Source organism: Apaloderma vittatum, unplaced genomic scaffold (assembly GCF_000703405.1).
Source record: "Apaloderma vittatum isolate BGI_N311 unplaced genomic scaffold, ASM70340v1 scaffold19832, whole genome shotgun sequence".
Taxonomy (NCBI): Eukaryota; Metazoa; Chordata; class Aves; order Trogoniformes; family Trogonidae; genus Apaloderma; species Apaloderma vittatum.
The window spans coordinates 14730-26195 of NW_009703300.1; the positions used below are offsets into that span (position 1 = coordinate 14730).

General features: G+C 47.6%; 1 protein-coding gene across 1 annotated transcript in view; it reads right to left on the reverse strand.

Annotated features, from left to right (window-relative positions):
• The window catches only part of ABCC10 (ATP-binding cassette, sub-family C (CFTR/MRP), member 10), a 15864-nt gene extending 5524 nt beyond the window's left edge, over nucleotides 1–10340 (reverse strand). The window contains exons 1-15 of the mRNA XM_009864596.1: nucleotides 10180–10340; nucleotides 8581–9259; nucleotides 7897–8481; nucleotides 6544–6771; nucleotides 6165–6321; nucleotides 5350–5489; nucleotides 4794–4873; nucleotides 4474–4645; nucleotides 3396–3494; nucleotides 2973–3162; nucleotides 2508–2585; nucleotides 1929–2120; nucleotides 1432–1567; nucleotides 835–1030; nucleotides 1–43 (exon numbers count right to left, since the gene is read on the reverse strand). The exon at nucleotides 1–43 is cut by the window's left edge and continues 301 nt beyond it. Of these exons, the coding sequence (XP_009862898.1) occupies nucleotides 1–43; nucleotides 835–1030; nucleotides 1432–1567; nucleotides 1929–2120; nucleotides 2508–2585; nucleotides 2973–3162; nucleotides 3396–3494; nucleotides 4474–4645; nucleotides 4794–4873; nucleotides 5350–5489; nucleotides 6165–6321; nucleotides 6544–6771; nucleotides 7897–8481; nucleotides 8581–9259; nucleotides 10180–10340 (3136 nt within the window). The remainder of the gene's footprint in view (nucleotides 44–834; nucleotides 1031–1431; nucleotides 1568–1928; nucleotides 2121–2507; nucleotides 2586–2972; nucleotides 3163–3395; nucleotides 3495–4473; nucleotides 4646–4793; nucleotides 4874–5349; nucleotides 5490–6164; nucleotides 6322–6543; nucleotides 6772–7896; nucleotides 8482–8580; nucleotides 9260–10179) is intronic.
• Nucleotides 10341–11466: the final 1126 nt, after the last annotated feature.

The window sequence follows — 11466 nt, forward strand, 5'->3', positions numbered from 1 at the left end:
GGATCCGGCCTGTTGGTGTGGTGTCAAAGAAGGTGACTGTGGCCTGGCAACAAGGGAACCAGAAAGTAAAAGCCAGTCAACTGCAGTGAGATCCAGCCACAGAACAGTGCCCAGGAGAGCAGCGCCAAGAGGACAAGATAAGGCCCCAAAGGGGTGGCCACCAGGGTCCACTTCCTTTCCTCAGCTGGAGAAGTCTCAGACTCCAAAGCCAGCATCCACTCACAGTCAGACAACTCATGCTGTTCGCATGGTAAAAGGAAGGAGCCATTCTGTGGCGACTGGCAGACAGCTACCAAGATAGCAGTCACTAGGATCCCATACTGGCCCACCAGTAGCCAGTGAGACAATCTTCTAAACCTAGCCTCTGATGCTATCTTTCAATCCTTTAATCTTAACTCTAGAACTCAAGGAAGTCCAAATCCTAAAAGTTAACTAACATATGCCAATATCAGCCCTAAATCTTGCTTAATGGCTCTTTCCAATCTCATCTGAATCTGAGCTCATGATCCTGCAAAAGCTACTTTGATTCAGTTTGTCCTCATCTTGGATATATATCTAAGCCTAATGAGTGAGTAGACACAGGTGGCAGCTGTAAAACACCTCTCCATGGAATGGAACAAGCCCTGCAAGCCACATTTTGAAGCCCAGCTAATTGCCTCCTTGTGCTGGCTGTTGTGCAGCCCTTTTTGGACACAGCCCTGTGGGAAGCTCATCAGCTAATAAGCAGTCGAAACCCTAATCCACCTCCCAAACCCGTACTTCCAACTATGAAAATAACATCAAGGCAGAGTGACTTGCAGGAGCTCCACTCCCCATGTACCTTCTGACCATTACCTTTAGAACCCTCTGGAGCAGTCGGTTGTGAATGACAGTGGCAGCACACACAGTGCCGTAAGCAAAGAGGAAAGCCCGGAGAATGGTAAAGAAGGAGTTGGCCCCTGCAATGCTTCCGTAAACTATCAGGTAGAAATTCACATCCAGTGAGCTGTTGGAAGGGACTGGGGTGGTGTCCAGAGCTTGAATGGGAGAGCTGAAACACAAAAGGAGGAAAATGATGAATCTGCCAAGATCTTCATGATAGTAAACTCAAAGACAGGGCACAAGAACCCAAGAACATACTCAAGGGGAAACGAAGATACTTCAGTCTGATACTCCTGTTAGAGATCATCCCTTTGGCATGCTGGGATGAACACTCCACTTACTTTGCAGCTAAGGGTCTTCCATCAGCCCCAGGTAGAAGCCCTTAGGGGACCTCATCAGGTCAGAGATTTTTATTATTTTTCTCTCTCAAAGCAACCACACAGATACCCTGCAGCAGAGTGGTCAGTTTATCCCTGCTCTCAACAAGAATCTTCACAAGAAATGCACTTAAGTGCAAAACAGGAATGTGTTTCCAGCTTCCTTTGGCATCTCTTGAACAGATTCACTTACACAAGCCCAATAACGGAGAAGAGAAGCAGCTCTGGGCAAGGCGGGGAAGCTGAGTGGACCATCACAGAGGTATTTGCTGTCTGGGATATGCTGGAGATCCAGTGTGACAGCCACCAATCTGAGATATTTCTGGATGCTACAGAGAAAGACAGACTGCATAAAGAGGGGATTCAACCTTCAATTTAGCAAATATGAGGCAGAAAAACTGGAGGGGAAGCTACTGTTGGACAACTTGTCTCACTGCCCAGTCTAGTCTTCCCCTGCCTCCACTGTTAGTAGCAGAGCAGGAGCAGACATGCAACTGCAGCAATGAGACAGGTTCTGTTCCCACATGTATCCATCCCAACTGTGCTGCTTTAGTTTGAGGAAAACAAATCTTCCTGATGCAGGGTAAGCAATTAAACCCCTAGCTTCTTTGCTTCCCTGACTCCACACAACCAAGGAATGAGAGGAGAGGAATATCTAAAGAGAGATGTGCTACCAGGCCACTGCCTCACCTTGCATCAGGAGCAGTGAGAAGAGGATGGATAATGCCAAGCCGCTGCCCACTGCCAGCCAATATGCCTTGTACACCTGAAAAGCCACTGCCCCTTCTTTCTTCTCTTCCTCCTTGTGGATGAGATGATTGGTTTGGGTTGATTCTTCTGCTTCTGTCTCTATGGCCTCTTCTTGGCCCTGTTCATCAGGGGCTGTGGGAATGGAGACAAATGCAAATGTCAGTGTGATATAAGTTCCTCCAGCAGCTGTTACTTCCTGTAAAAAGAGCAAGTCTAGGCTATGAGGGAGGAGACTCTTCTTCCCTTTTCTTTCCCCTTTCAGGATAGGTGCACCAATCCTGGCAGACCTTCATCCAAAACTGGACTACAAATGGAAAACCAGATTCAAATACTGCTCCAGACTAATACCCAACTGATATGTGGGTCTCCTCTCCCTGTATGCACACACTACCCACAGACCAGCAGAATAAGGTGGTGGGAGCTCTGTTCTAAGACCAGCAGCCATCAGGTACAGGTTCTGTAAAGCTGGTCAGCTGAGCTGTGTTGCCGCAGCCACCCTCAAGCTTGCCAGGTATAGACCTTTATCCTTCTGCCTCTTGTCCATATCCTTGAACTTGGGGAAGGCTTCCACAAGTGGCAGGATATCAGCTGGTGTGCCTGTGAAGAGAGACATGCAAATGCTTCAGAGTTTCTCAGGAACAGACGCCAGCTATTCACTGCTTCTTGCTACAAAAAGGCCCAGGTTTGTTCTCTCATAACATTCCCTGTTTCCTCTCACAGCACCTGGACCCTTGAAGACCCTGCTCCACACTACTTGCTATGGCCTTCTGCCATATCAGCTCCCCATCTTTAGGTCTGTCCTGTTCTATCTGTGCATCTGCACATTCCCTTCCACCCCATCTTTGCCCACATGCAGTATCCTCATGCTCTTTATCATTGGGTTGCCCACTAGTTAATCCTACTTCTTTATGTCTGTCTTTGCTTAAGCCATTCCAAGACTGGCACATAGGCACAAATGAATGCCTGAGAAGACAGCCAGTGTACCTGTCTTAACTATCTTGCCATTGTCTATCAACAACAGGGCATCAGCTTTCTCCAAAAATTCCGTCCTGTGAGTGCAAAGGATCCTGGTCTTGTGTTTGAGAATTCCGAAAATGCATTTCCGCATAAGGTGGTTGGCCACGTCTGCATCAACAGCAGCCAGGGGATCATCAAGGAGGTAAAGCTCTTTCTCCTGAGAGGGAGACAAAAGACCAGGATACAGCTGCTGGCCCTGCCAGAGCAGGCAGTGCAGTAGACAAAAGTGCAAGTGCCTATGTGTGGCACACCGTCGGCACCTTTAAGCCAGCACAGTGCTGTTTAAGACATGCTGCCAGAGCACACTGTACAGCCAAGTGCTTCCAGCTTCTTTCCATCTGACTTGGCACTGGGCACAACCTGCCAGAGCATGACTCCTTTGCTATTTACCTGGTAAACAGCTCTGGCAAGGGCTAGTCGAGCCTTCTGTCCGCCACTGAGTGTCACACCATTTTCACCCACTTCCGTCTGGTCACCTGCTGGCAAAATCTGAAACATTCAAGAAAATCCATTTAGAAGGAACAGAAAATTACTAGAGACCCAAAACCAGAACACTGGGGTCCCTCTCCCGCCTTTGGCAGTAATTCCTTGGGGTGATACCTCACCAAAAATTAAACAATGCAAGTCTATACACTGGTTCTGCAGACAACTGGCAAGATGGCATTTATGCAGCCGAACTCTTTCCACAATAGGGTGGCTACATCTGAACTTGATGAGAGCAACTTCTGGTCTGAGATAACTCTAAAACTGTGCCTGGCAATTTTCTGGGAGATCAAGAGCTGTGCCCACTCCAAAAACATACCAGTGTCCACCCGAATGGTTTAGCAGTAAAAACTACAGAGTTTCACTAGCTGGAAACAGTTTCCTCTTGATTTGGTAGCATAGGCACAGTCTACTTCTTCTCAGATAAATATCTTGTCTTTACACATAGCTCCTGCCAAAGCAAATAGTTGCTCCTAGTGCTTGGCACTTCAGAAAATCAGGCATCAGGTTATGAAGTGGGAGTAGAAGGCTAGCTTCCTAACATATATAACAGCCAGGTTTACTGGCTAATACAGCCATAAGCCTCAAATCTAGAATATGCATATTACTGAACGGAGGACCACAGATGCACTTCCAGATGCCAGGGAAGTTCCTTCTGATTCAAAAAAATCAGCTGCTGATAAGTTTTGCCTGAAAAAGCCAAGAGTCAGCAGCTCTGCAAGAATATCTCCTTTCCCAAGGATTAAGAGCTTTTGGCTCAGCAGCAGAAGAAAACATCCAAAGTGCTACCAGAGCAATTTCATGCTTTAAAGAACTGTGAGGCAAGGTATGGCTTGGGATTGGTAATCAAAGTAATGCCACGCAACTGGGACATCGGAAAAGCAGTCTGTAGCCTGAAAGAATGAGAACTGCTCCCAGTGAAGCTCAAGCTGGATGCAAAATCTGGCCAAGAAGGCCCAGGCAGGTTTACAGTTTAGGCACTCACGTTCAGGTCCTCGGAGAGGGCACAGGCCTCCACCACCTCCTCGTACAGCCTGGCATTGTATTCCCGTCCAAAAAGGATGTTCTCACGGACAGTGGTAAACTGTATCCAAGGCTCCTGTGTGGTCAGACCAAATCCTTGCTCCAGGTCACAAACATACACTCGTCCACCTTGTCTGCAAGCACAGCGGAAGTGGGTGGAAAGGGAAAAAAAAGGAGAACTGTTGGCGGATCAAAATGGCCTACAAATAGGGACAGCACTGGATAGTCCCTGCCTGCAGTGGCATGGAAGGACCAGGCAAAAGTTGTCTTCAGGCTACTTACTTAATGAGCTCTCCAGTGATGGCTGCAAGCAGAGAGCTTTTGCCAGAACCGACCTTCCCAACAACCCCCAGGAGCATCCCCTGCAAAGGGAAAGGAAAAGGAGCAACCTGATGCATTAATAGAGGGTGGCTTCCCCAGGTTTCCTGAGTCACATATTGCCTGTAAGAAAGCTGACTGCTGTCTTAAACAAGAATTATCTTATAGGTTCAGCAACAGAACTGCATACAGTTGCTGGGTAAACCAGACTCCTGATATGGCAGGACACAAGTCTGCAAGAAGTGTTAATTCCAGAGCCCAGTTGTGTTCCTTGTCCAGTCTTCTCCTGCAACAGTGGTAGAAAGCAAAGGGTGCTGGTTTATCTCTTGTCTGTAAGCCATGCCTTGATCTCCTCCAGCATCCTTCAGCTATGACATATACGATCTGTTCTGTGCCTCTTGACCAAGAAAAGATTTTGATGGTCATAAGACCAGGAAAACATGAAAACATGCCACGCCTGCTCTGTTACTTGGCTTCTTTAGCACCATTCTTCCCTGTTACCTCCTGCATCCTTGCTCACCCTTCTCACTGACAGGTTCTCAATGTGCAGTTGTAGAGGGCCTGTGGATAGGGGCTGCCTGGTGCTTTCCTCCTCAGCTGGCACCCATGAGAAGGCTGCACATTGCATCTCCACGACAGCAGCAGTACCTGAAGGGCTATCTGCAAGAGAAAAGTAGCACAGCTGTGCATTACTATGAGAAGGCCAGAAAATGAAAGGCACCTAGCATCATAAATACTGTCAGCTTTGATCTCAAATGGATGAGACCACAGAGAGGGCACCGCCATGATGCCCTTGACTCAACCACTTGCCTACTGATTTGCCCTGAAACATATACCTGCCTTCCTTCAACTCTCCTTTCTCTAGCTCCCTCCAGACACATGGTAATCTGCCAGCTGTCAGGGTTTTATTATTACTGAAGGCAGAAGAATGGCAGGGAGCTGACAAAAGACAAGGAAGGAGAGAAAGGGAGCTGGGAGGGCTCAGGAGAGGGACACCCATTCAAGCTTCTCTGCCAGGAAAGCCAAGGTTGTTGATGGCTTCAGTGTCAGAGAAGCTTTGGACAGAGGAGGGAGTGACTTCTAAAGGGACACCAGTGGCAGGACTCTGTGGAGACAAGCAGTGGCCTATTTTTGGTAAAGAGGAATGTTCTAGCCTTGTCTCTTGTTTTCCACAGAATTGAAATGCTTTCAGTCTGTCTCTACAACCGAATGTCTTGATTCACAAGGTGACAGCTAGCTGCCCTCCAGTACTGGCCCTGGGCCTCACACCTCAGCTCTCTGCTCCGAATGCCCCCTGCCCAGGGTCCCAAGCCCAGCAGCATCCTTTGCCATTACCTAGGGCATAATAAGCTTTCAAGTCCTGGTCCATGAGTTCAAGGAAATGCTGGATTCGATCCAGGGAAACTTTGGCTTCCAAGGTCCCATTCAACACCCATGGGAAGTTGTTGAGGGGAAGAATAAGCATCCCAACAAGGGCCAATGCTGTGAACACCTGCACAGGTAAGGAAACAGTGATGAGTTGGAGGCAGTACTTCCCTTGCATCTTGTATCCTCCAAACAGCTTCACCAGTAAGAGCCTGAAGAGCTGTGGGGAGACCCAGGCTGGGTCTATTTCCCAGAGAAGATGCCTCAGGACTGGCCTCAGGACTGCAGCCCCACTGTAGATTGTCCTGTGCACAAGACAAGGCTGGAGCTCTCCCTCCTACCTACTTACCTTCGTGGCAGTGAGCTGGTGACCCAAGATGACATAGGTGATGAAGATGACAATGGAGACAACAACAGGCAGTGCTGCCCACAGATACACGCACACAGCATCCAAGTACTTCATGGTTCGTAACTTCTTCAGCTCTTTATCCCGGCAGGCGTTTATTCTCGTGTTGAAGTGCTTTTCCCAGGCATAAAACTTGATCACACGAATGCCACAAAGGAACTCTGTCATTAGCTGCAGCCAAAGAGGAAAAGCACATAGAGCAAACAGTGCCTGTCTCATGAACCAAATGCCAGCTGGGCATCTGGGCTTGGGCCAGGTTTGCAGTTGCCTCCTGCTAAGGGTCAGACTAGAGTTACCAGGAACAATTTATTGCTAATAAAGACATAAACTCAAGACGCAGCTATTGTGAACTTCGCTCTCGCTCATTCCACCAGCTTCCTCTGCCACCTGTGTTGTGTACAAAAAGATTACACTACTTCCCAACTGAAGGATGTGCAACACAGCTGAAGGGATGTGTGGAATTACTAGCTCTAACCTGGATGCCATTTACCTGCTTTGGCTTGGCAGTACCTTGAGATAATAATGTCCAACTCTCAGGCCTGGGGCTGCTAGGACACAGCTTGTTTGTATGCAGAGCCTGGCTGGCTCACATCCAGCAGCTCAGGTGTCCCTGCAGCACGGCACCCTCTCAAAAAAGTCAGTGTGCGCAGGGCAAGCTGAGATGTGTCAGTGCCCAATGTGAAAGAAAACTAACAAGAGAGAGTTCACTCAGCAAACCACTCTTAAAACAGCTGGAGAAAGTGCAACGTATCCCTTACAACTAGATGCAACCTTCTGCTGAGGAAATAGTTTTGAAGCTCCCAACAGTTCTGACACAGAGTAGGCTTATGTTTTATGCTTCCAAAGCATGATGGAAATGGTGAGTGAAAGTGCTCTCCCCTCACATTAGAGATAAAAGGCTAAAAAGTGGGAGTGAAATGTCTGATATGTGGCAAGGAGAGAGGTGGTACTGTAAATATGCAAAAAGTAGTGGAAAAGATGAGAGTGCCAAGCCAGGAATGATATAAAACCATTATATCCGTGCCCATGCCTTTGTCCAGACTGCAAGCTGTCTCGCCATTGACAGCATTATTGGAGCAACAGGATGGATGCATCTCTAGAGGGAACAATCAGAAACGGCACCACCCTGAAACTCTTCTGAATCATGTGTGTGTACCCCCTCTAGCATTTTTCCCAACAGCTGTGATTCAATTAATCTGCTTTGGATTATGACAAAAGGCCAAAAAGCCAATGTGCTAGAGACAAATGGGGAGAAAATATAACAACAAACTCAGAGAGCCACCAGCTGCTCCTCACCTTGACCCGTGAGTCCTTATGTTCCAGCATCTCCTTGTTGCTCACCATGATGCGGTTAGCTATGACCTTGTTGATGGGCACAAGCAGCAGTGCCAGGGCCAAGCCTCCCAGAAAGGCTACCCCTACTTGCTGGTAGAGGAGGTATAGAGTAATGGCAAACTGGAAAGGCAGACTCCACACCTCATGGAAGCTGAGGCAGAAGTTGACCAACCTATTGGTGTCTGTGCTCATAAAGTTGACAATTTCCCCCATGGTGAAGCGTGCAAGGTTGGTGCTGCCAACACGCAGAGCCTTGCGGTAGATGGCGGAGATGACAGCGGCCCGCACCATCAGCATCACCTTGTTCACCTCGTACATGAACTGGTTCCGCAGGAGAGCACCCAGGAAGGAGCCAGCAAAGAGCCCGAGGGCATAGAGCACCCCATGGCTCAGGGGCTCCTGCCGTGACTCCATGAAGTTCACCAGCAGGTTCAGAAGCAGAGGACCCGAGAAACCGAGCAGGTTGCCGGCCAGCTTGAGAAGTCCAAGGCAGTAGAAACGAAGCCCAAATGCTGCATGAAGAACTGAGAAGAGTTGCACAGTCCTCTGGGCACGGGATGAGCTGTCTGGGGCATTGCTACCCCCATCACCTTCAGCAATGATTGGGCTGGTAAGAGACACTGTCTCCTCCTCTACTTGGTGCACAGCTGCCTTCTTCTGCCAGCACGAGTAGAACTGATCACAGATCCTGGCAGCCTGGAGCTGGCGAGGAAGCACATAGACATCCCGTGGCTGGTTCAGCTTCCACTGATAGCCACGTTTCAGAAGAGGGTTCATCCAAACATAAAAAAAGCGGGAGAGCCAGCTCTCACCATCTTCTGCCACTCTCTGCTGATCTAGCATCTCTGGCTCTGAGGCAAGAGAGTCTTGTTGCCAGGAGCGATTGATGGAGAGGAAGCCTTGCGCGCCAGTGGTGGGCAAGAGGTAGCCAGTCACATACACAAGCAGAGAGGCCAGTTGCAGACAGAGAATGGCAAACCTGGAGGAGGCAGCAGTGTGGCCAGGGGACCAAGCTGTCCCCCTCTGGCAGTACCCCACCAGTGTGACAACAAAGGAAGGTATGGGGAAGAGAGCGAGGAGGGCCAGGGCCACAGGGCCCCTGGTAGAGCCGTGAACGGACCTGAAGAGCATAAGAAGAGCGAAGCCGTGCGTGAGCCATGTCAGGGCGGCAGTGCCGTTCGCCAGCACTTCCAGGTACACAGGGCCCAGCTCCTGCTGAGAAACGGTGGCTGGGATGGTATCAGCGAGGCACAGGCCAGCAATTACAAAGGAGATGCCAATTCTGCATCCCCAGCCTGGACTGCAAGGCACCCCATGGCTGGATCTAGAGGAGGAAACAGCAAAGAAAAAATTGACGGTAGAAATTCCATCACCTCTCAGCCAGTACTCTCCTCTTCCTCTGCTTTATCCATTCATTCTTACTTAACCTCCTGGAGTCACTTCCCTAGATTTGTAACTTTTTCAACCTCTGGGCACTGATAAACTACATCGGGTCAACATAACCCCAATATCAACCTGAGATTCAAATGCTACTGAAGAACAGCACTTCTCTACAGATTTGTTTTCAAACTGTGATATTTTGTGGTCAAATCGCACTCCAGTCCTTGAGGACTAACAAAAAAAATGTATTCAAGCTCCATCATAAATTCTGTATAATCAAATCCTCTGTCACATCACTGATATATGATTTCTCTTGTCTTTGTGATATCTTGTTTAGAAACACTATTTTTATCACTGTTGGTTTCAGTGATGCTGTATAAGTGAAGTCCACAATCTATTGCCCAACTAAATATTTCATTAGCACTTGATTCATTACCGTTTGTGGCCTTTCAATATCAGAGAGAGTTGCCACGTTTATGAATTTCAGAAGAGGGTAAACAAAAAAACCCATTTTTTTTTTCTGTGAACCCCTTATTACCTTATGTATACCTTCCATGTCACCTTGGATTTATATCCTCTCCCAGAAGATTCCAAGCTTCCCCAGTCCTGAAATTCTTTTGAATATTTTTCTGTGATTTTATGATCGCTACCCTGTCTATTCTTTCTTGATTCCTCTCTGCAATGCAGGGACCAGAGCAGTACACTGTGCTTAGAATTAGGACAGATGCTGACAAATATAATAGCATTACAATATTGTGTCTAATTACATATTCAGCACATTATAGGAAGATCTAATTTCCAGCCTTTCAACCCCACCTCCAGTCCTGCATAATAATCAAGAGCTAAACAAGTTAGTTGTCATACCTTGGAGTGCCAAGAAAGCAAGCACTGACCACTGCAAGGATCACATGAGGAATCACGTTTAATGCCAGTTGATTAAAGCAATGGCCAACACTGCCATGAACCCACACAGGGAGTGGATCTTCTGGGCTGGTCCCACACAAACCAGCCAGGATGTTCTCCATCCTTTGCTGGGAATTCAGTGTGAGAGACTGGAGCTCCTGGGGTAGAAAAGAAAAACCAGCATGAGGTACAAGATGAATAAAGTACAGCCCCAGTCCAAGGTGGACTGTGATAAGAAACAAACACAGGGCTAGAAGCAACTTCCAGGGTGACAAAGTCCAGCTGTGCTATTGTAAATGGAAATTGTGAAGAAAATCCTCTGACACTAATTTGAGGTTAGAGAACGGGCATTATTTATCTGTTTACAGTGCCAGGTGCATGGCAGATCTCTCTTTCAAACGTGCATAACTGGTTTTGGAGCTACACAGATATATGCGATGTGGTTAATGCATATTCAATACACGTTCCATTTCTCAGAACTCATTATCATATGCATAAGCTAGCTAGCTAGCTACACATGCGCAGTGGAAACTGTGATGGTCTTCCAGGGATCTCTGATGATTTTATGGGCGTCTCTGGTGGTCTTACACAGTAATACCCTCCATCTTTTCCCTCCTCTGTATGGATATAGTTCTCTTTGTGAGACAAGCTTTCTGGTTAGGTTCGTTCTAATTGTTTGGCAATCTAAGCAACATCCTAAGCTCAAGTAAGCAGTAAGTACTGTTGTTATTTGCTGGTCAGTGTAGAATATAAAACTTTTATTTCTTCTTTTACGTAAGTTAGAGAATCTTTCACCAAAGTTGCTGAATCCTTAAAAGTTGCAGAGTAAAGCAAAATAGTTCTTTTCTTCTTCCACCAATACTGTGCACTTGCTATCAAGTCATCTACTTTACAGAATGATCAAGCTCCAGCTTAAAATAGATTATGCTGTTTGCCCTCGTACATCAGCCCAGGACCTCACTGTTCTTGTGAGGAAAGCTTGAGGCTTTCTGCTGATTTCCAGGTTGGATTTTCCCCACGGCCAGTTCACCCTTTGGAACTAAGATCAGGAAGCGTTTCCCATTCTGTTGATCCCACTAAAAAATATTTTGAGCTTCTTAAACAATAACCCATCAGTTATATCTCCACGTTCAAAACAATTCCCGCAGTGATGCCGCTTAAGACAGCGTGTAACACTAAACACCCTCCAGACCGCGGGGCGAGCTCCAGGGTGCCGGTGTCCACCCGGGAAAAGGAGGCGGCACCTCC